Below are 27,486 nucleotides of genomic sequence, written 5' to 3' on the forward strand. Positions count from 1 at the left end.
GAAAGAAACTTAGCTGTCTGTTCTACATATTATTATAATTATTATTATTATTCTCAGTATTATGTATTCTGTACAAAACACTTTTGTACACATTAAGAATTGCTAGCAAATTAATTAACAAATTCATTTAAGTTTTAAAAAAAGCTCTTCCTAATATCAAAAGTAGGATTTTTAATTCATTATAAAAATATAATGGACTCAATTTAGCAAGGCTCTGCATTTCCATTGGAGAGTGGGGGTGATAAGTGGTTGGTCTATCATATACACACTTTATCACATTCTCACACTCTTTGTGTCTAATTGAAGCCTGGCTAGTAAAGGTCAACAGTCCTGTGCTTTCTCTTTGTTGATAGTGTTCATTGTGGTCAGCTGCACCTCCTGAACTACTGATAGCACTCTGTACCAAATAACTAATAGAACTTTCTACCTTCTCCTTTGTGTGTGTGTCTCCTTTGTGTCTCCTTTGTGTGTGTCTCTCTCTCTCTCTCTCTCTCTCTCTCTCTCTCTCTCTCTCTCTCTCTCTCTCTCTCTCTCTCTCTCTCTCTCTCTCTCTCTCTCTCTCTCTCTCTCTCTCTCTCTCTCTCTCTCTCTCTCTCTCTCTCTCTCTCTGTGTGTGTGTAAGAGAATTCACCTAGTCTCAATTATGGTTTTCTATTTCTGTTTTTCCCCCTTATTGGTTGCATGGTTTAAATTTGATTAATATTTAGCTTGTTAATTGTAGTGGATATTGCGCAATGAGAAATGCCGTCTTTGTCCTTGCACAATGACGTGTTGGACGTGAGAATATTGTCCGCTTTATCGTATGAATTGTCTTTAGCCATTTATCATGTTGTGTTTTTGTCTCTTTTTCTACTGGCTTCTTTTGTTGTTGTTTTTTAAACAACACCTAAACCTATTTATGGATCTTTTGAGGGTGGGTTCATTAAATATGAATGGAGGGAGGGATAGACACAAACTGGCATTGGTGTCTGAAATAATGCAAATAAAAAGTTACACGTCATTTTACTGCAAGAAACCCATAGTGATTTTGATAATGAAGCAGAGTGGGGGATGTGGTGGAAAGGTCAGCATATACTTAGCCATGATACAAATCTTTTTTCTCCATATAGAAAAGTTTGTATTGAAAAAACTGAAGCATTTGTGAAAGGTTGTTTAGTTATTGTTAAAACTATTATTGAATTTACTTTATAAATGTTTATACACCAAATGTGGGACATAATTGCGACTACAGGTTTTTTTTTTTTTTCTATAATAGCTAATGTTTTTAAACAAGATTTTAGTGATGGAAACAAACATTGGTGGAGAACTGTACAGAATGTTTCAATGTTGATTGTAATAATGAAGAACCTCTTATGCTTTCCTCCATCTATTTGTCGAGATAGCTAAAAGAGGCTGAAAGTTTCAACATTTTTAAATAACAGGTTTATTGATTGTTGTATTTCTCTTAATGAATTTTCTGATCACCATTTATTTTTTCCAAGAAAATCCTCTGCTTCGGATGCGCAAATTACTTTTCAAGAACTCACTGTTGCTGTTGGACAGTCCTGGTCGCTCTGGAATTGATGGGTTGACTTCAGAATTGTTTAAACAAACAGAAGTTTTTACATTTGATAATTCATCAAGACCAAACCTATTGCATTCCAAAGATATCCTTAACCTTTTTTGGTGAGAGATACATTGGATATCTGTTAAATGTTTGATGCAGAGGTTATATTGATTGCTTTAGACCAAGAAAAGGCGTTTGATCATGTTGATCATAACTATCTTTTAAATCTACTTGCTTCATTTGGGTTTGGTAAGGATTCTATCAAATGGATAGGGTTATATACTAGAGCTTCTTGTATGGTTAAAGTGGGAAGTGGTCTAAGTCCGCCTATTTTGGTTTCAAGGGGCATTAGACAAGGATGCCCTTTATCCGGACAATTGTACAGCATTGCTATTGAGCCTTTACTTTTTAATATGAGGAAAACTTGAACTGGTTTAGCAATGCCCACAATGCCTTATCATTATCATTTAAGAACTACAATTACTGATCACGCTGATGAGGCTACAGTCATTGTCAATGACAATAATGATATAAAAGCTGTTTCTAAAGTTATTGATGTGTATGAAGTTGCACCATCAGCAAAATTAAATTGGGATAAGACTGAGGCTTTCTGGTCAATTTGGAAAATCTTCTGCAACTATCAGGTTACTTAAACTGGAATAATAAAAGGTTAAAAATACTTTTTTGGGATCTGCTGACTTTCAGAAGAAAAATTGGGTAGGACTTGTGGAGAATTTGCACCCGATTGTCTAGATGGAACTGTTTGCAATCCTACAGGGGGAGAGTTGTAGTTGCCAACAAAATGGTTGCTTCTGCTCTGTGGCATAACTATTGTATTATAACCTCCTGCTGGACTAGTCCAAGACATTCAAAGGGTGCTGGTGAACTTTTTTTTGATTTTGGGTTTGAATTTGGGATGTATATGTACCAGTGCAAGAAGGGGAATAAGGTCTTGTGGGCGTTAAATAGTCTCTTGGCTTTTTGTCTGCAAGCTGCTCAGAGACTGCTGTATAACAGTGATATTGCATGGTCTAATAATGCTTTTGCAATCTTGAGGAAAACGGGCGATATAGGACTTGATTAAAATCTCTTTTTACTGAACCTGAATAAAACCACTGTAAAAAGACTTGACTTCCTTCTATAGATCTGTTATGGAAGCCTGGAAAGTTTTTTTTCTGTCTCAAGACCTGCTGAAATACATGCAGGTCTTTGGCTGATATAAGAGCCATTGTTTCAGAACTCTTTTTAACCTTCTAGACTCTTAAAGGGGGGGTGAAACACTCAGTTTCAGTCAGTGTCATGTCAATCTTGAGTACCTATAGAGTAGCATTGCATCCTGCATATCTCCGAAAAGTCTTTATTTTTTTTATAATTATATAAGAAAGATGCGCTGTTCCGAGTCTTTCCGAAAAAAGCCGAGCGGGTGGGGGCGTGTCGTGTGAGTGGAGCTAAATAATGACGTGTGCAGCAGCGCGCTGCAGTGAGGAAAGTGATTCGCTCTGTGAGGAAAGTGATTCGCTCAGTGAGGAAAGTGAGTCGCTCTGTGAGGAAAGTGATTCGCTCTGTGAGGAAAGTGATTCGCTCAGTGAGGAAAGTGATTCGCCCGCCGCGTGAGGAAAGTGATTCGCTCTGTGAGGAAAGTGATTCGCTCTGTGAGGAAAGTGATTCGCTCAGTGAGGAAAGTGATTCGCCCGCCGCGTGAGGAAAGTGAGTCGCTCTGTGAGGAAAGTGATTCGCTCTGTGAGGAAAGTGATTCGCTCAGTGAGGAAAGTGATTCGCCCGCCGCGTGAGGAAAGTGAGTCGCTCGGTGAGGAAAGTGATTCGCTCAGTGAGGAAAGTGATTCGCCTGCCGCGTGAGGAAAGTGAGTCGCTCTGTGAGGAAAGTGATTCGCCCGTCGCGTGAGGAAAGTGCTAATACAGATCGACCGCCGGCCTATCAGTGGGTAAGTCAGTAGCTACTGGTTATATCACCTGTTTAGCATCCTACAAGCCAGCGCTTTGATGGGCGTAGCCTGTTGCTTTCGCTCTCTCCCTCGCTCTCTCTCACGCGCTTCCGGTAGAATTGTCCGTAAGGCCCATACAAGGAAATTCCGCCCCCACTAACGTCAATGGGAACGCATGATCTCAAAAAACTTGCCGAAACTTATGACTAACCGGAAGTAGTATTTTTGACAAAGAAAATACTCCCATCAAACGTCCACCTTAACTTTTGAAACTTTGTCTATTGTTTAGTATGGGATTCCAAGTCTTTAACAGTGTAAAAAGATCAGTATGCATGAAACAGCATTTCACCCCCTTTAAACTCTGTCAGTTTGTCATCACAGCTGATAGCTGCTGGATGTGTAAAACTTGGCCACATTTATTTTAAGCATCAGGTTGGAGACCTTGAGTCAAACCAGGATAAAGTCTATTCGTTTTCTGAATCTGCTCACTGCAGAGTGTGTGGAGAGCTGAATTATGATTAACCACTTTTAACAATAACTATAACCATATGAATCAGTAAATGTCTGGGTTGACTATGTTTTGTCGTCCTTGATAACAAATGCTGACATAATGGAATGGCTTGAGTAGGAAAACATTATAACCCTAAACCCTGGATCAATCCAAATGTAGGGGTGGTTTATCCTTTCTAATCAGAAAATAAAGCCATCCTTCTTCTTGTTTTTTCATCTTTTTGTGCATTGTGTACATTTAGGTCATTTGTTTTCTTTTCTATTTCAATGGGTATCATCTTTAGGTGAAGATTTATTTCATCAATTGTTCATTTTTGCGCCAACATATTTTTCTATTCTAATTTTTGTTGTTGTTGGTTTTATTGAATGTTGTTTTTGGAACTGCCAAACTCACTATTTTGAAAATAAGGGGAAAACAAGATTCTTAGAAAAGATAAATTAGATCCTTTTTTGATGTTCAAAGGTTTGGTAGCATGAAGGCTCAAGATAGAACATGCATATTACAAGCTGGTAGGGTGCTTGCCAATGTTTGTGAATACTTGTGCCATAAATGGAGTATTATGTAAAGTTAATGAAAACGATGATCTACTGTTGACTATTGTCTACTTTTTTTTCTTTTGTAATTCAGATGTATTGGAAAGCAGGCAGCTTTGTGGTTTATACCAGAAAATGTAGATGTGAGAAATCCATTGTACAGTACATGATGGGTTCTCTCTCTCTCTCTCTCTCTCTCTCTCTCTCTCTCTCTCTCTCTCTCTCTCTCTCTCTCTCTCTCTCTCTCTCTCTCTCTCTCTCTCTCTCTCTCTCTCTCTCTCTCTCTCTCTCTCTCTCTCTCTCTCTCTCTCTCTCTCGCTCGTTTGCTCGCTCGCTCTCTCTCATCCCTCACTCAGACAATAGCTGCTGATTGAAAATGGCCTCACTATACTATCAGTGTATATGGCTGACTCTGACTTGCTTTTTACAGACAGCAATGTACCCGTGACAATGCTGCCGTCCTAAATAAGCTTCTGACAGCCTCTTTTATAAAGCCCACATAATTGGGTATTAGCATTTATATTTTAAGAAAAATATTTCTACTATTCAATGAAATTCAGTCAGTGTAAATTTACTGGTGACTTCACTAAGACTAAGCCAAGACTCTTCATTATTATATATGTATAGCTATAGTGTATTATATGTATATATCATAGATGGATAAATATACTATACTGTAGACTAACATGTAACTAACCCTCACAAAATTGTATCGTGACAGTCAGGTCATACAGGTAAACTGTTCTGGTTTAATTCTGATAGCCCCGATGATAGGTGTCATAACTTATCGGTTGAGAAGTGGGCACTTTTGCAGCATTAGCGCACATGCTCATGTGCTTTTTGATTCATTTTGTATTGTGTGTGCGTGCGCTTCCTGTGTCAGTGTAAAGATTAATATTTGAAGGTTACAGTGTCAAAGCCCGCAATGCTTACCCACGCTCACCCTTCTAGGGGTTCAACACACAACAGAGGTTCTCTCATGCAAGCCTTTTTCTACAAACCTGCTGAAAAGCACACTTTCCTGCCAACCTGATTTATTCTCTGTCGCTGGATGTGTGTGCGTGTGTAAAGTTTTTGTGTAAGCAGCAGTGCGAGCACATATACGTGATGTGTTTGTGACTGTGAGCGGTGTGGTGTTCCTCCTGCCTGCCGTTTGTCCCACAGGCCTCCTTGTCTCTCTGGAGTTGCTCTGTGAAAGCCAGTGGCCTGAGGTTAACTGCTTGCACCACTCAGCGGTTTTTACGATCGGCCCTCCAAATGCTACAAAACACCAGTGGATTTGTGTAGAGGTGCAGAGGAGACGTATAGAGGAGTTTAAGGGCCTGTCTGCCTCTCAAATTGTCCGAATCAACTCTGTGATATACATTCCACAAAAGGCAGCTTTTTCTTTTCTTTTTTCAGTATTCCTGCAGAGACCCTTAAGGCCAGTTTAAGTGACGCTATGGAAGGCATCCTAATGTTTTCTCTTCTTTCTTCATCTCTCCTGTAGAAAACGATGAGACCGGTGTGATGGATTGTCTGCTGGAGGCGCTGCAGTCTGGAGCCGCTTTCAGAGACCGCAGGAAAAGAGCACCCAGAGCCCGAGGTGAGTCACCTCACACTCCCCCACTTCCTTCCTTCCTTCCTTCCTTCCTTCCTTCCTTCCTTCCTTCCTTCCTTCCTTCCTTCCTTCCTTCCTTCCTTCCTTCCTTCCTTCCTTCCTTCCTTCCTTCCTTCCTTCCTTCCTTCCTTCCTTCCTTCCTTCCTTCCTTCCTTCCTTCCCTCCCTCCCTCCCTCCCTCCCTCCCTCCCTCCATCCATGATTTTGATACCACTAAAATTGAATGTATTCCTGACTGTTTTTCTTTTCTTTCATAGCTATACAAGTTTCATGTCTACAGGTCCTTCTCAAAAAATAGCATATGTGATAAAAGTTAATTATTTTCCATAATGTAATATTTTAGATTCATTGCACAACAACTGAAATATTTCAGGTCTTTTATTGTTTTAATACTGATGATTTTGGCATGCAGCTCATGAATCTAAAAAAAATAGCATATTTCATCCGACCAATAAAATAAGTGTTTTTAATACAAAAAAAGTCAACCTTCAAATAATTATGTTCAGTTATGTACTCAATACTTGGTCGGGAATCCTTTCGCAGAAATGACTGCTTCAATGCGGCGTGGCATGGAGGTGATCAGCCTGTGGCACTGCTGAGGTGTTATGGAGGCCCAGGATGCTTCGATAGCGGCCTTAAGCTCATCCAGAGTGTTGGGTCTTGCGTCTCTCAACTTTCTCTTCACAATATCCCACAGATTCTCTATGGGGTTCAGGTCAGGAGAGTTGGCAGGCCAATTGAGCACAGTACAGGGTTCGTACGGGTGCTTGAAATCCTTGAAAGTGCTTCAATTTTGATGTCGTGTTTTCAAGGTTTGAAAAGTGCTTGAATTTTAGATAAAGTGCTTAAAAATGCTTGAAATTGTAACTATTTATTTTACAACAAATACCTATCTGACTAAATAGTTTGTTTATTAAATGTAGAAATATAATATGTTGGAGAGCCTAAAATGAAACCTGCAGCTGCTGTGCTCGCGATCTGCCCGTCTATGTGTGACTCCGCCCCCATGTTGTCGTTTCAATGAGCGTTGGGATCAAACGGCCACAATCCCCACGAAGTGCCTCTTGTAAAGTCTGCTAAAACACTTGCAGCTTTCCACTATGGGTGAGTCTGCTCTTTCGAGTCACATGAAAGGTAGGCTTACTCATTGACTTTCAAGTAAGCTAACTAAAGTTTACTGTAGCCTAATGTACACATTAGCGACTATTTGTTTAACCTGTGCTTTTAACTGCTAGCTAGGAATTTGCATAAGTGACAGAGTACGTTACATATGAAGAGTTTGGTTGCAAAACGCGATAAACGCCATTTTTTGACATTTAGATTTTATTATTGGAAATCACTGTTTAGATGTACCTTAATCTATGTGTTAATTGCTGTCATTAATAAGATTTAAAAATGTACATTTTAAGCCTCCTACAAAATGTATTTTTTCACAAAACGTGATATCCGCCAGCCCAGTTTCTTTACAAAGTGCGATTAAAAAAAACGTTCAAGATGCTGCGCAAGCTCAGGATGTCACGGGAGTTGAGTCACCGCCGGTGAAGTGCTCCGAGTTTACTCAGTGATTTAACGATAATAGCAAAACAAAAAAACATATTTTTAAAAAGAGGATTCAATAGGCTAACTAAAAAATGTTTACCATTTAATTGTTTATACTGTAGGCGAGCTGTCAGTCACGTATAGGCTACGTCACTGATCAACAGCTGTCTGTCAGTCAGAGAATCAAAGGTTCAGAGTCAAGCTAACGTTATGGATTTCGATGACGAATTGGAGCCGGTCAGGAAGGCATCTAAAGAAAATAATCAAAGGGAGAAGACCAAACGGCAAGGCATTCAGGGGAGCGAAAACATCCAAAGATTTATTTTGTTCATCGTGCGACTGCGAGTAACGTTGGTCTGTGTCATGTGCACGCGCGCGCACACGCACACGCACACACACAAGATTTTCTTAATGGTATTACAGTAGAATAATATAGCTTGTGGTGGATATATAGCGTTTTGCAAAAAGAAAAAAATATATATATGTATGTATGTTCTGGCCAAAACGTACTCGGAATCTTATTATTATTAATCAATCTTTGTATATACTATTCCATATATTTATGATGTATTGTTTTTTTAACCAATTTAAGATGTTTGACAATGTTAAGATAAATATGTTGCAGTTTGGCATGGTTTTTGACTTATTTATGAACTATTCATGGACATAAAATTAAATAAAAAATATCCTGGATTTGAAGAATATTGTGTCCCTGGCCTGCACTGAGCTCAAGTAATAGTTTAATGTACAAAAAATGTGAATCAACTTGACTGTTGATGTCTTAAATAATAATGTCAAATAACCAACATTTCTCAAAATGGATATATCTCGTTTTGCAACGAAACTCATGTATAATGTAAGATTAGCATGTCCGTTATGGCATGTTCATTTGTGGAATAGGCAGTGAACGTAACGTTAGCCACAAATCCGCAAATTAAAACCTACAAACGTTAGCTCAGTGCATAAAAATAGTGTCAGATGGTCATACAAGTAACTTAGTGCTGTCAAAATAATTAAAAATAGAAAAGGTCAATGAGCTGAATCCGTTTGACTGCCTACCTCAAAGACGAATGTTTGCAGTTTTAAAATTTTCAATAAATGAAGTGAAAGTTAAGTGAACCTGTCAAGTGATTTTGTTTAGGGTAATTGTTTTTACAGTTACCCCAAAGGCAGGTTAGATAGTAAGCACAGTCTACTTAGACAGTGATACATTTAAAATAAATAAAATTTGTGATTTGGTTAAATATCTGGTACTTCTGCTTTACGAAACACAATTTTGGCTGTTTATAGCATTATTATCTTTTTAATGTGATGATCACTAAATAATAATTTTGACAATGTATTGGTATGTAATTTACAGCGGTGTTAGGTGCTGGAAAAATCTTTAAAATGGACCTTGAAAGTGTTTGAAAAGTGCTTGAATTTGACCTTTGAAAAGGTGTACGAACCCTGACAGTAATACCATGGTCAGTAAACCATTTACCAGTGGTTTTGGCACTGTGAGCAGGTGCCAGGTCATGCTGAAAAACGAAATCTTCATCTCCATAAAGCTTTTCAGCAGATGGAAGCATGAAGTGCTCCAAAATCTCCTGATAGCTAGCTGCATTGACCCTGCACTTGATAAAACACAGTTGACCAACACCAGCAGCTGACATGGCACCCCAGACCATCACTGACTGTTGGTACTTGACACTGGACTTCAGGCATTTTGGCATTTCCTTCTCCCCAGTCTTCTTCCAGACTCTGGCACCTTGATTTCCGAATGACATGCAAAATTTGCTTTCATCCGAAAAAGTACTTTGGACCACTGAGCAACAGGCTTGACCTGGGGAATGCGGCACCTGCCCATAGCCCATTTCCTGCACACGCCTGTGCACGGTGGCTCCGGATGTTTCTACTCCAGACTCAGTCCACTGCTTCCGCAGGTTACCCAAGGTCTGGAATCGGTCCTTCTCCACAATCTTCCTCAGGGTCCGGTCACCTCTTCTCGTTGTGCAGTGTTTTTTTCCACTCTTTTTCCTTCCCACAGACTTCCCACTGAGGTGCCTTGATACAGCACTCCGGGAACAGCCTATTCGTTCAGAAATTTCTTTCTGTGTCTTACCCTCTCGCTTGAGGGTGTCAATGATGGCCTTCTGGACAGCAGTCAGGTCTGCAGTCTTACCCATGATTGTGGTTTTGAGTAATGAACCAGGCTGGGAGTTTTTAAAAGCCTCAGGAATCTTTTGCAGGTGTTTAGAGTTAATTAGTTGATTCAGATGATTAGGTTAATAGCTCGTTTAGAGAAGCTTTTTATGATATGCTAATTTTTTGAGATAGGAATTTTGGGTTTTCATGAGCTGTATGCCAAAATCATCAGTATTAAAACAATAAAAGACCTGAAATATTTCAGTTGGTGTGCAATGAATCTAAAATATATGAAAGTTTAATTTGTATCATTACATTATGGAAAATAATGAACTTTTATCACGTATGCTATTTTTTTTTAGAAGGACCTGTATTTAGCTGTGCGATGAATAGAACAATACAGTCAGCTGGTCATCATAACAAAATAAACCCCTTTATGGTGACCAGTACACAAAACGAGTGGAGGGCTAGCTGTGTATTTTTGTCTTTTTTGTAACTGTGTGCATCCGGTGGTTGAGAGTCTCTTTTTCCAGTGCATTGAGGGGTGAGATAAGGTAAAATGTTTCTTCTGCACTCTTCATGTTATGTGTCCTACCCAGCTGAGAGGCTTAGGTTTGTTGACTTCTGACAGCTACAGACAGCTGATGGGTGGCATACTACATCAGTGCAGCCTAAACATAAACACAGAGTTTATTGTTCAAAAGTTTAGATTGATATGTATAAAAAATACAGTAAAAGCAGTTATTGTGATATGAAATATATAAATAAATATATATATATATATATATATATATATATATATATATATATACGTCTGTCAAACACGTGATTACTGGACAGTCTTACTGCGCTAATACTGTCAAATACACACAAGGTTAACATATAAACACAGCCAGATATGTCTAAAGTAAAATCGCATGCATCTAGATATACGAGATGTGAGCAGGTCTTCAATTGACAGCAGCAGCCTACTGAACACGCTGTCCTTAAAGGGACAGTTCACCTCTAAAATAATTTTAATAAAAAACAAAACATAAGACCTTTAATACAGTAGCTTTTAATCAATGTTGTATACTGAAGACTATGTAGTTTTAATTTTAGCCTACATTAATTCATTCAAATTCATACTTAAATGCTACTGTACATCTCTGAGCTGCCACTGTAAATCTTTATATTTTTATTTATTTTATAATATACAATACACTGGGAATGTGTACAAGGGTTTTTTAAAGTAAAGTTTTAAGTTTAAGTTAAGGGTTTTCAAGTCTTTAAAGTAAAATAAAGAAAGAGTATTGCAATAAAAACATTTTCTCCTCATTTCTCCTTTTATGTTCCTGTCGCCTAAGAATAGAATGGCAAAAAAAACTAACCGAACCGAAAAACCGTGGTTAAAAACCGAGGTATGTATTGAACCGTGGACAAACAACCGTTTAGCATTTGGCGAGTGTCACTTTTTTGTCCTGCTAGGAAGTATAAGTGTAATTTATGGAGACCAAAGGTGGGGTTTATGTGTGAGTAATTCTCACTCTGTCTTGTCCCATGTCCTAATTTCCACAGATGAACCAACACAAGTGCTCAACCCGAGTCCACAAAGACCTGTTCTGAAAGACTGCAACCACGGTAAAATCAGAGTTAAAAAAAAAAAATGAGGAATAGCATTTCTCTCCACTATTTGCTTTAATTTCGTCTCTTCGACAATTACTGCATTAATTTTGCTCACTAACCCTGATCTATCATCCCTGCATTCTAAATGTGTTCTCTGTTTGGGTTAATGTCTGCGTTGCCCCCTCTCAATCATGCGTCACTCTTTTTATTGATTTTTTTTTTATTTGCTTATAGCTCCTAATGTTCAATAGTTGGTCCAGATCAGGCCACTTGCTTATTTGAAGGGCTCATAACAGTCCCTCAAGGCCTCTATAAATGCCTAGCAAAAGGGAAACGATAACAAACATGTTTTTCCCATCTTCCTAAGCTGCTAGTCATAACCTCGACAGGTGTTATAGTGTGATATAAGTTCAGTAAATGCTTTAGACTGCTTCTAACTACAAATATTCTTTTTCTACCTAAACAGTGTTGGTGTTGGTTCTCGGCTAGCTGAATACTTTGTGTTTTTGTTGAGCCGTGTTAACTGTAATAGCATAGTATTAGTAATAGTATTAACTGATTATTACTTTATAAGCTGCCCACAAACAAACATAGTGATTATTAGTCTTATTCCTAGGTTTCAGAACAGAATTGAGAAGCATCCTAACTCGACAAAAAATCCTAAAAACTCCCTTAACTTTAGGACAACTTCACCTAACTTTAAGATTATTTGAACGCCAACTATAAATTTAACATAGCAAATGTCCTTTTAGGGAATGGCGGCACATTAATCAATGATACAAGATGAAGAACAGCATTGTTTGATAGTGGAAAGACTCTTTGACCACCCAAATTTTGTGCTCCACTTTGACAAGAAACCACTGATAAATAGTTATAGACTCCCATGAAATATTGATATGCTTTGCCTTTCCTGCCAAGCTTACCAAAACTTCTCTTTCTGCAGCACTTAATTAAAAGCACAACTTTTTTAATCTCTAGCATTTACTTCACAGCAGCATCTTGGTAACAGACCTGAGAGTTGATTTCTGGGCTTGGAGCGGTTTAAGATTTCCTAACTACAGATAAGAACTACAGAGATGTTGTAAGATAGGATGAGAATCCTGAATCAAGTTAAGATTTGCTTCTGTAATACGAATTTGTGAAAAATCCTAAATTAACTTGACAGATCTTTACTTAATGCTGTTAACTTAACGCCCCATGGTGTCTCGCCTCAGTGATATTTTACATCAGTTCCTTCCAGTGTAGATAACTTATGTAAATATGATGAGATTTTTTTAGTCTTCTTTTGGTTTAGCCTGTCTACTAATGTTAACCATTCCTGGTTTGACACCAGGGTTAGTGTGGGGCCAATTTTTGACTCAGAACAGCTTTTTCAAAAAATGGCAACGCATAGAGTTAGGGCTACATTGGGCACTGGCTGCAGCACCATCACCTCCATCTTAATGGTAGAAAAAAATATTTTATGAGTTTCCATATCTGAGTTCTCCTTTTTACTGCATAAATCAATCTTTTCTGTCTGCTTGCACGTTGTGTTTTATTTCATCCAAACATGCTGCTTACAACTTTTTTTTGTGATTGGATGGTTGACGGAAGTGTCAGAGTCAGCAGGGTTATAATCAATGTAATGTGCTCTCTTTAACTATCATTACTGCCAGGTGTTAATGTGTCATCCAGAAACTTGCTGTGCATGGAGAATGCTACATTTCCAGAAGAGCACCCGTGACAGTGGGAACATTTTTAGCTGAAAAAGCTTTCCCATTATTGTCTGTTAACAATCTTTGGTTTTCTTTTTTTCATGCTCTCTTGAAAAGTCACAAAATTGCAGCATGTTGCGCTCTGTTGGACCTTGCCTTTTGACATGACAAGCATTAATGTAACAATCCAGTTTATTTCTGTAATGAATGGGGTCAGCGTTTGATGTGTAGTGGGAATCAGGAAAACCATCTGGAGCAAGTTTCAATCAAACTTCCACCTTTTTATGATTTCACATCCGTTTATGTCTGTTTTACCTCTCAGACTTCTCAAGATATTTAGTTTTCCAGTGTGTACACTGGTGATTGTTCTAATATCCATCAACAACATAACACAAACAGACTTGGCTGTCTTGTCAAAGGTTGCTTCATAATCGTTATCAAGGCACTTAAAAAATTAAGCTGTAACCCCATTAGCAGTTATTGGTTTTAATAGGAGTCCCTGCAAGCATACAGGAATACAATTACTCCTAGATCTCCTCCCACACCCACCCAGAGCACTGATAAAGTCTGTTCTCGCTCCCACTAGTGTTCTCTTATGACTTATCTCAAATTAGATTGTGCGTAGAAAAGAGAGAGTGAATAGACCGAGAGAAAGATGTGTGCGTATGTGCGATCCATCATAAGAAAGACTGCCGCAGCTCACATTAACTCCCCTCATATGTCTCTCAGCAAAAAGTAATGAAGGACACAGGGCATTCTGGGATATCAAGTGTGGCGCCCTCCCCTCCCATGGTCCTCTGAGGTATGGGAAGGGATTGGGTAGTCTGGCTACTGGGCAGGGCACTGGTGCCCTTGTCCCTGTGTTTTATTCTAGACTAGGCTGACTAATGGAGCCCCAGGCTTGTGTATGTTCACGCGGGCCTTTGCAGCTCTACAAGCCCCTCTGATGACCAGGCTAATTAGTTCTCATCTCACACCAGGCTTCAGTCTCATTCATCTTCATTTCGGCTGTGCCATCTGCTTTTTAAATAAAACTCTAAAGTGTCTCGTGTTGCACACACTTTGTCCTCTTCATGCCTCCCAGACTAAATGTAGCGCTTTATTTGCACTGAGGTGGATGGTGAACTTGTCTGTCTCTGGAGAGTTTTGCCAGATATGAGATATTGTGTTTTGTGGTAGGACCTCTCATTTGTCTATTTAGTCAACACAAAACGCCATTTGCACAGTATTTTGCTTTTCCCTATATCAAAAAAAAAAAAAAAAAAAAAATAGGCCTTTATTTTATACATTGTCATTTGATTGGATGATGAAAAATGGATGTTAAAACTAGGGATGAACAATATATACATGTATTATATGACTATATTAGAATTGTATATATATTTTTGTTGTTGTTTGTTTGTTTTTATAATGTGCACAATGACAACAGGAACACAAATGAAGAAAAATTGGTTTCATGCTGAATTTAGATGTGCTGTCTCCATTTAATTATTGTTGGATTGTTTTATTGTATATTTAACTATACTGGATAATTTTTTATAATTTTCCTTATTATATATCTAGATTACCTTTGCTTTACCGTACATTCACTTAGGTAATCTTTTAAAACATTTCTAAAAATCTTTAGCAAATCTCAAAATGAATGTGGATTTTTTAAAATACTGTACTGACTTTAAAAGTGCTTGATTTTTGTTTAGTGTTTTTAGATCAACTAGTTTAGAATTTTAACTTCGACAAATTGAAACATTGATATTCATCCATTTTCAGCCATAACATGAAGATAATTATTGACTAATTAGTCATAATTTTATATCTGCGCTTTTCTAGTTCCAACACCACTCTTAAATCTATCCTTATCTTCTATTATTGCTGTAACATTTATTAAAGTAATCACAAATATTTTACAAAGGCTGCATGACCTTTAACAGTGGCCTAAAACCATTGCTATAAAAGCTGCATTTGGATATTTGTTAATTCAATTTTCCATGTAGCCTTGGTGACCTCAACCGAAAAAGTCAGTCCATAAGCAGAGCATATATTTGTTTGCGGTTCAGTGGATCACAAAACTCATGGTTCAAATCATATTAATTTTTTTGAGTCACGGATCAGATAATTTTTCGGATCAGCAAGGAAAAAATATTATGGGGAGTATAGAAGGGGGTAACTTTGCTTTTCAATTATTACGTAAAGCACAGTTTAAGTACTCCGATATCACAGCAAAAACTCTTTGCCTAAATAATAGTTCAAACATTGAAGGCAAGTGAACATTAGAAATACAATTATTGCAAGATAAATGCAATATAACAAAGCTACAAATAAAGTCCAACTGTAGCATTCATTTTAGGTACAGATCACTGATACACTATAGTGTTCACTGTATATATGGTTATACATGCGTTTGTTAAAGCTGTGTTTTTTTTGTGTAACATTAATAACATAGCCAGAGATGGACACAGTACACAGCTTCATTACTTGAGTAAAAGTACAGATACCCCTTGCTAAATTTTACTCAAGTACAAGTAAAAGTACTACAGTCAGATGTCTACTTAAGTAAAAGTACTGAAGTACTTGTTTTTAAAAGTACTTGAGTATCAATAGTACATTTTCTAAATATTGCATTACTACTGCCACAGTGCTTACATTTATGTACAGAAATGTCCTACATGGAGTTATGAAACACGTTAATGTTAATACCTTGGAGAATGTAAAAGGACTTGAAAGTAAAATCAAGTAATTTTCACCATGTTGCTTTATTTAACATTTCTCACTTGCCCACAAGGCATTAGCACAATGGCAATGCTCTGACAAACCTCTGCTAGAGTTTTAATAGATGTTTTGCAGCCACATTTGAGCCTGACTGTGTTAAACACACCGCATACTCAAGAACAGCACATTCCCAGGATGGACCAGCTGCGTCTTTGTCCATAGTTTCATCTCTTATCTAAGTTAAGTTGACTTTGGCGGAAAGCTGAAGGTGATTGCTGATAGGCTGTCTTAATCAGTGGCGGCTGCACAATCAGGGATGCCAGTAAAACGTTACTCTAATCGGACTAATTTTTTCTAGTATCGAGTAATCTAACACGTTACTGTTTCCAAACCAGTAATCAGATTAAATTAATTCATCCAAGTCACTGTGAGTTACTATTTTAGTCATTTTCCTTTGTAAAACATAAAAATATATATTTGTGCTTTCTTCTAACATCTCTATTTTTTCAGGAAATATTTTTCAGAAAATAACTTAAAATGTCAGGAGATACTTTGTTGACATTACTGTTAAAATCCACTTCCAGTAAAGGGTTTTGGCAAAAATAGTTGTCTTTTCTATGTTGAGGCATCAGGGGTGTTCGGCAACTGCTGAATGTAACTAATAAAGTAATGTAATTTTACTTTTAAAATGAAGTAATCTGTAAAGTAGCAAAGTTACTTTTTAAAGAAGTAATCAGTAACTGTGGCAACACAATCACATTGGAGAGGGGGGAAAAAAACAAATTGAGGGTTTGCGAGATTTTTATTTTTTCCTTTTATTTTATTTTTTAGAAGTAGTAACGGGTACTTACGGTTATATTTGCCTCTCAAATTAACTTGACTAAAGTCATGAGTACTCTCCAAAAATGATACTCGATTAAAGTACAGATCCCTCAAAATTGTACTTAAGTACTGTACTCAAGTAAATGTACTTTGTTACTGTCCGCCTCTGAACATAGTAATAGTATAGGCTGTTGCCAGTTTAAGAGTTAATGCACGGATCCAATATAATGATACACATCTTTCTCAACTGTTTACCTTCACTTAAAGTATAGCCGACTGTGTTTACGAGAATACTTGCTGAGACTGCGGAGTTATTTTGACATTTCATTTACATACCATCTTCTAGTGCTGGAATTGTTCAAAATCTATTGAATGTGTAAACTGGCAATACCAAGCACGTGCAAATTATAGACTTTCTTTCTATCGTAGTTAAACTTTAAACTTTCAATTATTCTGTAAATTTCATGCTTGCCAAACCATGGGGCCTGGTTTGAACAGATCAAGGATCAACTATAATCTGTTTAACCCCTAATATTTATTATATAGAAGTATACAAAAACAAACATTTATGTCTTATAGACACTGATGAATTACAGTGTGTAAACAAGAAACTAAACGAGTCTTCATGTTGACTTAAAGGGATAGTTCACCCAAAAATAAAAATTTGATGTTTATTTTAATTATCTTAATTTGTGATTTTTTTATCTTTTAAATTTTGTCATCAAATTTTGAGTTATTTGAGTTTGTCTCTAAAGAGTTTTCTCAGATGAGATATTGTTTGTGTGGCAACCTCATTAATTTCCATCCTTAATATTGGTTTATTATTTAGTTGTTTCCCTTCCTTTGATCTGAAGTATGAAGTAATAAATCGGAATTAGATAATATGTCTCTCTGCAATATGTTTTTGACTGTTTGCTGATTGACAGTGTAATGAGTGCAGTGGGAAAAGACCAGTGGCAAAGAGAGTGAACACATGCTGAAGTATGTCAGCCCCGTCCCTGTCCCCTCTGCCACCGCATAGTGTAAATACCCCTCAGTAATTGATCTCCAGGGCTTTAGTGTTTCACACTCCAGCAGAGCAGCAAAGCGAATTAAAATCAGACACATCTGCAACAGAAGACACTGTAATTAACCACAATAAATGAATGGGTCAGTCTGGTTTTTGTGTAGCCATTAGGGCAGCGGAAGAAATGTGGTGTGTGTGTAACAGACATAGGCCGGTAAGAGCTGTGTGTGTAAACCTGATCACGAGGCTCTCTAGCAACTGACTCTTTGTTAGTGCAACTAACTCCCGTGCCGGAGGCCGCGGTTCGAGTCCCGCTCAGAGCAGGGCGGTTAGGATTGGTTACATGTGCATCTGTGTATCATTCAGTCGGAATTGTCAGATGCAGGCCGGAGCGATAAAACTTGCTTTTTCCTGCAAGGTTTTGAGAAATTCCCTTTACACAAGTGCAGCTTCTTTTCAAGTATTCAGGTTCAACTGCGCATTTTGGTTGCAAAAGACGATCGGGAAAAAAGTTATAATTTATAAAACACATTGGTTTATATTGTGCTTTAGACTATACATATAACAACAGTTGAATGATTTCAGCAAATATGCAGTTATATTTGATAAAATGGCTGGCCCAATGAAAATAAAGCAAATTGTAAAAAAAAAAAAAAAAAAAAAAAGTTTAAATATATATATATATATATATATATATATATATATATATATATATATATATATATATATATATATATATATATATATATATATATATATACACACACACACACACACACACACACACACACACACACACACACACACACACAGTATAAGATGTTATTTTGGTGCAGATTTCACGCGCAGCCCTATCACTGGGTAACAAACTATCGTTACTAATGTGTGGACAACATTTTGAAAATAACATAATTATCTATAATTAGTCATCTTTAAATATATGTATAGAAACTTCTGCCTTTGGTCGTCTATTACTTTCTTGAACTCAGTTGACAGAGTTATAAATGCCTAGGTCAGAAAACACACTCAAACATTTCGTACAATACTTCTTTTTGGGCACTACACATCCAAAATGTGTGCAGTGATCACGTTTGAGGAGTAAAAGCTCTCAGACCAATCCCTCTCTCATTTTAGGAGCCTCTCGTCCCTCTTTCCCTCTTTCTCTCTCTTTTCATCTGAGCCTGAGGCAACACTTAAAGCCTTTAAGTGTGACCGCAACCCTGCATCCCTCTACCTGCTTTTTCTTTTCCCCCACAGGATGAAGATAAAGATGCTTTATGACTTGAGTGACCAGGGTTAGGATAAGACTTTTGACAGAAAGAAGACGAGTGCATGGATTGAGGGAGCGGTTTGGCTCTTAAGGGGGTTTGGGCTTCAGAAACGATGTATTGATTATATTTGACCACATGGAGTGCTTTAAATCCACATCGAAAATTGATTTAAGAAACTCAGTTTTAGCTCTCACAGGTAACTCTTGCCTTTGCTGCTCAGTGCAGAAACAACTCTAATGTACTGGTAAATAGGGGAGAGTGTGGTAAGCTGTGCCAGAAATGTCGGCCATCTAACATTGGTACAAAGTTTTATATATATTAGGGCGGGGCAAGTTAAGGCATTATCGAGTTAACACATTAATTAATTAATACCGACAATTATTTTATTGCGCATTAACGTAGTTATTTATTATTATATTGAAAGGCCGTTGCTCACTGCCTCTGAATACACATACAGACAAACCATTGGTCACAGGAGAATTACAGTGCTGTCTGTAGCCTAAGCCAAGGGCTTGACATTCTTTGTCTGGGACAAATTGGACAAATAAAATATAAAAATAACCAGAAACGCAAGAATGAATCAGATTTTTGTTTTTGTTTTTATTATATTCAATGTAAACAGCGATTGATGAGTGGATCTCTGCCTCTGGTACATTAACAAGTAATATTGAGGGTTTTGGTCATCCCAAACGTCTTCCATTTAAGGATTATGGAGGCCACTGTGCTCTTAGGAACCTTAAGCGCAGCAGAATCTTTTTGTAACCTTGGCTAGATCTGTGCCTTGCCACAATTCTGTCTCTGAGCTCTTCAGGCAGTTCCTTTGACCCTTATGATTCTCATTTGCTCCGGCATGCACTGAGAGCTGTAAGGTCTTATATAGACGGGTGTGTAGCTTTCTTAATCAAGTCCAGTCAGTATAATCAAACACAGCTGGACTCAAATGCAGGTGTAGAACCATCTCAAGGATGATCAGAAGAAATGGACACCACCTGAGTTTGTGTCACAGCAGAGGGTCTGAATACTTAGGACCATGTGATATTTCAGTTTTTCTTTTTTAATAAATCTGCAAACATGTCTACAATTCTGTGTTTTTCTGTCAATATGGGGTGATGTGTGTACATCAGGGATGGAAATTAGCACCCGCCACCAGCCAAATGCGGGTGATTTTGAGTTGTGGCGGGTAAACTCGCTTCACCTCCCGGCCACCGTGGCAGGTTAATAAAAATAGCATACTGTTTCACCTCTTTGTAAACTTTGTTCTATGTATGCGAGTGCGGCCGTATGTCCAAATATGACCAGTCGTTTTGCCGTCATTACCCGGATGTAGTGCCAGAAGACGTGTACTCGCACGCACGCTGAGAGATCCGTGACTGTGCATCATCCGAGAGCACCTACTCGTCTCACAGCGCGCAAATATTGAGTTCTCTTTCAAGTCTTGCACTTAAACGGACAAACTCACACAAGAAGTATGTCAACATGTCCATCTCGATGAGTATCCAAGCAGACATAGTCTCAATATGCCTTAAGTGAACAGCCTTTACTGCTGCCTGTTTAATGTCAAACAAAAAGACATCACTCACTGCTCTTGATTGAATAGCTTTTGTAAGTTTAATAAGGATTCATCTTTAATTTAAACAGTTAAATATGCAGTTATTGTACATTTGATTACTTTTAATTAATTTCTGTACCTTTCTGCAGGCTAGTAGGCTTGTGCATTATTATTTAATGTACACATGAGTGAGGTCAAGTTAAACATTTTAGTTTGAATTTTATTTTATACTGTGAATTTTATTTTCTACTGTGGATTGTTGCAATGTGCTAAATAAATATTTGCATAATTTGTAATTGATTTATTTGTTGAAACTAATTTATGCGATTGCAATGCCTTGATTTTTAGTAAAGTTACACAGTCATGGCATTAGCAATAAATACAATGGTACTAATAATTGGCATAATTTCTTTTGGTGTTTCGGGCAATAATTTTTATTTCGGTGCATCCCTACTGTGAATGTTCTGCTCGGTATGTCGTCAACACGCTTCAGAAGATGCCAAAACTAATAGTTTCATTGTTGGGACTAAAAACCTAAAACTGGAAGCCATAAAATGCCACATCCCAGTAAAAAAAAAACGCACAGAGCCCTACTCATTTAATGAAATGTATATCAGTTCATGGTGTGTGTGTATAAAAGACAAAGAGAAAATGTCAGCATTTCATTGAGACTTGAGATTAAATAAACTCCTTAAGTATTGTAGAGCTTGTAGTATTAATTTTTCACATGGTTACACACTGTCAGTTAAAAACAAAACAGTGGCTGGTAAAAACATTGAGTGGCTGGTAGATTTTGAAATCCACCAGCCACAGTGGCCAGTGGACAAAAAAGCTAATTTCCATCCCTAGTGAACATTAATGACAGAAACAAATTAGCTTAGATGATTTTAGCAAATGGCTACAATATAAAAAAGGAGTGAAAAATTGAAGGGGGTCTGAATACTTTCTGTACCCACTGTGTGTGTTTGTGTGTGTGTGTGTGTGTATATATATATATATATATATATATATATATATATATATATATATATATATATATAGCAACAGTTATCTTTGTAACAGCCCTTTTTCGGATCTCTTAGTCGCAGGAAGTGCTTTTTAAATGTATGGCCATGACAAAATTACTAGATGGAGGCAGCACAGGTTACCCCACTCTCCCTTATGTCAAAAAAGGCTCCAGTGCAATTGTACTCTTCTGCCTTAGATGCAGATCGAAAACCCTGCTTTTCAGTAAGAAATTAGGCCCAAGCTCTATCTACTAATTAATATTCCACCCAACAATGATCATGTAACATATTTCTGAATTAGAGCCTGTAATTGATTTTATAGCTGGCTGGGAAAGGTCACTCAGCACTTGGTAAATGAAACCAATGGAAGGTTTGCAGTCAGTGGGGTATGCACCACTGATAAAGGTTTTATGAGCATATTTGATGGACAAGATTGATTTTGTGTAATCCCAGACCCGATCTGTTAATTATGAAACATTGATAGCAAACCATTGAATTATTGGAAGAAAAAAAATGCACACCTGTGGTGGCAATGTAGATAGGCTATAACACGCATCAAATACAGCATGCCACAGATGCAGGTTATGTTTATTTCATTTTTTACATTTTTGCCACTGAAACACTATCATGCTATTCTCTCTATTTTGTGCACACCTCTTTGTGCTGGTTCTCTCTCTCTCTCTCTCTCTCTCTCTCTCTCTCTCTCTCTCTCTCTCTCTCAAATTCAAAAGAGCTTTATTGGCATGAGAAAAATTATATATTTTATTGACAAATTGTATATTGTATTGGCAAAATATTTATATGAGCATGAAAAAGATTCATCAAAGTAGACGTTTTGAACAAGTGTGGAAAAACAGGGTGGGAGGGAAAGAGAGAGAGAAAAGTGCATGTATTGTAAGTGGTGTGTGTGTGTGTGTGTGTGTGTATGCGTGAGTAAATGGACGCATCACAGTTTGGTCGACTCTTCCCTCTTTTTGTGGCAGTAATTGATGTATTTTGCTGCTAGTGAAATGCAGTCTCTTTTCGGCAAGTAAATATTTAGCTTGTGCATCATTTTTCAACATTTTGAAGTTGGGACAAATAATAAAAAATTTGAGAAAATGCATTTAGAGCAGGTGGTTATTCTCTCTCTATCTCACTTTGTGTGTGAAAAAGAGAATTAACGTTGTGTGGAACAAATTTGTTTATGAACAACATGCAGTAGCGCTGGTTTGTTCCCTTTCATTTCATTTTTTAAGGAATAATTTGAGTGAATTGACTAGTTTACAAGTTTTTTTTTTTTTAACCTGCTGAATCAATTAATCAATGACTCGCTCATAAAGTCATTTGTTTCCATGTAACATGCAGAAAAAGTCCCCATTAACTATTCATCTATCCATACATCCATCCATTATTTGTTTTTCATCAGATTTTTCAGCTTGTTGTCTGCCTTTTTTGGTGTACTTTAAGTTAGAGAATTAATGTTCTGTCATCATTTACTCACCCTCAGGTTGTTCCAAACCTGTAGGAATGTATTTGTTTTACTTCTGTAGTATTTTCTTCCATATTATGTAAGGCAATGGGTTCCATCGATGTTTGGTTACCAACATTCTTCATACGAATCTTCTTTTGTGTTTAGCAGAACAAAGAAATTCATACAGGTTTGGAACAACTTGAGGGTGAGTAAATGATGACCTTTTGAATTTTTTCCAAATTTCCAACGTATATAACTATATCATTTAGAAAAATAACACATGTAATGATATGGACCTGTGAATTTGTCAGTGCCATGGTTTAAATAAAATGTAGTCTAATGATTTGGACAATCAAACACTCATAAAAGGCTTCAGTAAAAATATTGTAAATTACAGTACACCCCTTATAATCCAATTACATCTCCTTCATGAGCCTTCCAGTATGTGCACACACAAAATAAATGTCTCAAATGATTTTATTTTAGGTAATATGTCTATTATGAAATCCTTTTTATAGCATTAAATGGCTTATGCTCTCAGTCAGGCTGTACTGGAGAGCCACACTGCTGATGTGGAGAAAATTTGCTTCAGGCTAGAGGTTTAGTGATATATTCTCTCTCTCTCTCTCTCACTCTCATTTCTGCCTCATCCCATCTCTCAGGCCTGAGAGCCTACAGGGTTGGGGAGAAATAAAGTGTATGGATGAAAATGGAGATAATATACAAACTTATCCCAGTCTGTTCTGGATTTGAGGCATTCATCACCGCCCAATACAATACGCTCTTACTTGTTCAGAGAGCCTGCAAGCTGTTGCAGCACTTCCAAAATAGATGATGCGATATATATACTCAAGGCAGTTTGTAAACAGTACATACATTAAAGAATTTATGCCCTATGATGTCTTTTAATCATCTGCTCGCTACCAGCACTCATACTGCACCCATTTAATATCTATCATCCCACAATACCCATTACTATCGAACACAAGTATTGTTGCAAAAGTACATAAATACGAAGCTCTTTTTTCACACCTCCCGATTTCTTAAATGGATTTATCATGATGAATCAGGTCTGCGCGGGGCGTGCAAATGCAGGATTTTATTTAAAACTCCCATCAAAGCAATGAAGTGCACCGTAGTGCACTCAATTTTTCCTTCTCTCTCCTCCTGATGTGACAGAACCAAAGAAAGGAGAAGGAAAAGCAATATTTAATCTGCACATCTGAGAGCGTGTGGCGTTCTTCTCTTTCTTCTCTCTAATTGATGCCTCGTGTCATTGTTCTTAAAGTTGGACTGTCAGAACTCTTGATTTATCCATATTTTAGAGCCATACATCATCTGCACCTCACATACGGGACCTCTGCGTTTCATTAGAGTGAAAGATTAATTCAAGAGCAGCCCATTCAGGAACTTGACTGAACACACACCCGCTCCTCTTCCGCTACTTTTAACGCATGTTAAAATATACAGTGTTTTGGCATATTGCAAATAGCAAAAATGTCATATAGCGCAAGATCAAATCTCATCCTATTAAACTCCTCAGGGCTGGACAAACACAACATGTCCTCTGTCAGCTCTCTCTCTCTCTCTCTCTCTCTCTCTCTCTCTCTCTCTCTCTCTCTCTCTCTCTCTCTCTCTCTCTCTCTCTCTCTACCCTCTCTCTCTCTCTCTCTCTACCCACCCTCATCCATCTCTCTAGGGCTGTTGTGCTGCTTTGTGAACACTAGCTGCATCTCTCAGCACTTCCTGTAAATCAAAGCCTTTCTCTCCACACCAGACTCGTACAGCGCGTCTCTGTAAAGTGAGTTTGTACGCACCTTGCCGGCTTAAGATTTGTGTGTGTTTGTGAGGGAGAGTTTGCGAGCGAAGATGAAGTTTCTCAAAGAAAAAGAGGAGGCTATGAAAACTAGCGTTGTGCTGGAGTGGATTGAAAAATAATGGTGTTTCAAATAAATGAAGACTAATATTCATCTAAAACCACAGTGATTGCAATTCATAATGTTGCTGTGTTCGTATGATATTGACTTGCCGGCTTGCTGCCCAAATAGCCGTTCTATTATGAGTATTTATAAATAACTCGTGTCAGTATCCAATAAAGCCTGTTTTTATGCATGTGCAAAAGTCCAGCGTGTTCTCATACTCAATTCATTGCTTGACATGCACATAGAATCACTTTATTAGCGGTAAAAATACTTTTTTAAATGCAGGAGAAAACAGTCAATCTGCAGAAAATCTGTGCTGCCTATTAAATTAATGCAATTAAGCTGCAAGCATGTGGCATTGTAGAACGCTGTCTGTAAATAGATGTAAAGGAAAACCCTTACTCGATTATCCATATCTAATCATGTTTTTAAATGTTCTTATTGAAATGTCACAGTGTCACAGATTGCAGTGATCGTTTTTGTAGGAAGTCTCTAGATATCAATCTGTAGATTTGGCTCTTTGTAGACAGACATGTGAGCTTGTCCCATTTTAGCTGGTCGTGATCATTTTGCTCTCCATCATTTCATTCCAAACCCATCTAACTTTGCTTTCTTTTAGGGCACATAAATCGTTGCTCTTTTCCATACAATCAAAGTGTGTGGGCGAAGGATCTGAAGCACCTCTTAAAGCACCATCAAAGTAGACTATAGTACTTGTGTGATATATTCTGAAGTATGTATGCTATACAAAGATGTGCCCATGAATGATGAGTAAGATTATTTCTTTGTTCCTAATGTAGAGATTATATATAATTTCCATTTCATTGTTTTACCTTTGTTTTGGCCCTTTTTAACTATGTGGTACTTTTATTGTGCCTTGTAGAAGTGTCTGTGTTTGTGCTTTAAAAATTGTCTAATTTTTCATCATTTAACTGTTATCATTAACTTATCCTGAGAAAAAAGTATCTGTATATGATTGTATCTGATCAATCCTGTCAATTTTAATTCTGTGGAAAAGTGCAAACTCTTTTCTTTTGCCTTTCTACGGGTTTGGAATGACATGAGGGGTGACATGATATTTTTGGGGTGAACTATTATTTTAAACCATGTTTAATCATTATGACATCTTTTCTCACTCACACAACAAACAGCAGAATGTAATAGAAGCAGGTGGTGCTGGAGCGCAGAGAGAGAGGGAAAGAGCCCTAATCAGCCCACTGACAGAGGGCAGACTGAGCTGTGGGTGGCTGACTAATCTCTGATTACTCTCCTTTCCTCCATACAAACCTCACAATGACTCAGCGTGTTACGCTGTAATGCAGGATGCACTGATAGACCCTCCGCCTGAGCCTCATGCTCCAACCAGGAGAGTGCGAGAGATATAGAGGAGAGTACAGACAGATAAGAAAGAGAGATGGACACGATGAATACCTCTTGAGGAAGGGGCAGTGACTGGTTACTAGGTTGGTGGGGATGATGCTCAGATTGGTCAGTGGAGGAAAATTATTCTGGTTGGGAAAGTAAAGACATTAAAGACTCAGGAATGAGGCTTGCAGTACGTACAACCTACTAAAAAAAACTAGAACAGAGTAGTATTGTCCCTGTTAACTAATACTAAATGTACTAAAAACCATTGACATTATTTGAATAAAGCTAAAATTATTTAAAATGCCCCTTTAAATGAAAAACAAAATTGAAGTAATGAAATAAAGCTAAATAAGAAATAATACCATTTATTAAATAAATGACAGCACATAACAAAATTACTTATTCCTAAACAAACCTAATTAAAACCTTACAAAAATATGAATGGTATATAAATAATACTAAAATAACCCTTGAATGGAGAGAGCAAAGTGCATTAGCTGCCTTTCTTTTACCTTTAAATTGCGCAAATTGAAATTGAAAATTGTGGCATTTCTTTGTTGTGAAATTGATGTTTCCATCAGTTTCGCAACAACAAAGAAATGCCACAATTTATCAAAATCTGGAAAGCAGATATGAGGGAGAAACACCCAGAAAAATCTCATATGTGATCGGCCCAAAGTATAAGGGGCTTTTCTTGCCATTCATTTTTTAGTATTAACATGCATACATCTCCTTAGATTAAAAATGATGGCTATTGCAGTGAAATGACCGATTGTGACAGAAAAAAAAACAACTGCTTTAATCACATAACATCAGTTATATTGAAAGCTGTAAATGTTTTATCAACATTTAAAAAATATGCAAAAGCTTTGCACAGATCTGTATTAGAAACCAGGCAGCTTTGTGGTTTATGCCAGAAAATGTAGATGTGAGAAATCCATTGTACAGTACATGATGGGTGCAGCATAATTTCTCTCTCTCTCTCTCTCTCTCTCTCTCTCTCTCTCTCTCTCTCTCTCTCTCTTCTCTCTCTCTCTCTCTCTCTCTCTCTCTCTCTCTCTCTCTCTCTCTCTCTCTCTCTCTCTCTCTTCTCTCTTCTCTCTCTCTCTCTCTCTCTCTCTCTCATTTGATATTTTTACTTAGTTTCTTTGAATGGATTGGTCAGTTTAGCATGCTATCAAAACGCATAGACAAAAAGGGAGAGAAGGATGGAAGGGGTGTTTTTCTGTTTTTTGTTTTGTTTTTACATTTAATTTTACAGTCCCCTTATCTCAGAAAAGCATGC

The 27,486-nt window shown here is 37.5% G+C and overlaps 1 protein-coding gene across 1 annotated transcript in view; it reads left to right on the plus strand.

Moving 5' to 3' along the window:
- The window catches only part of diaph3 (diaphanous-related formin 3), a 417,231-nt gene that overhangs the window by 332,666 nt on the left and 57,079 nt on the right, over positions 1 to 27,486 (plus strand). The window contains exons 26-27 of the mRNA XM_067431466.1: positions 6,023 to 6,118; positions 11,356 to 11,418. Coding sequence (XP_067287567.1) covers positions 6,023 to 6,118; positions 11,356 to 11,418 — 159 coding nt within the window. The remainder of the gene's footprint in view (positions 1 to 6,022; positions 6,119 to 11,355; positions 11,419 to 27,486) is intronic.

This window comes from Pseudorasbora parva, chromosome 22, assembly GCF_024679245.1.
Source record: "Pseudorasbora parva isolate DD20220531a chromosome 22, ASM2467924v1, whole genome shotgun sequence".
Lineage (NCBI taxonomy): Eukaryota > Metazoa > Chordata > Actinopteri > Cypriniformes > Gobionidae > Pseudorasbora > Pseudorasbora parva.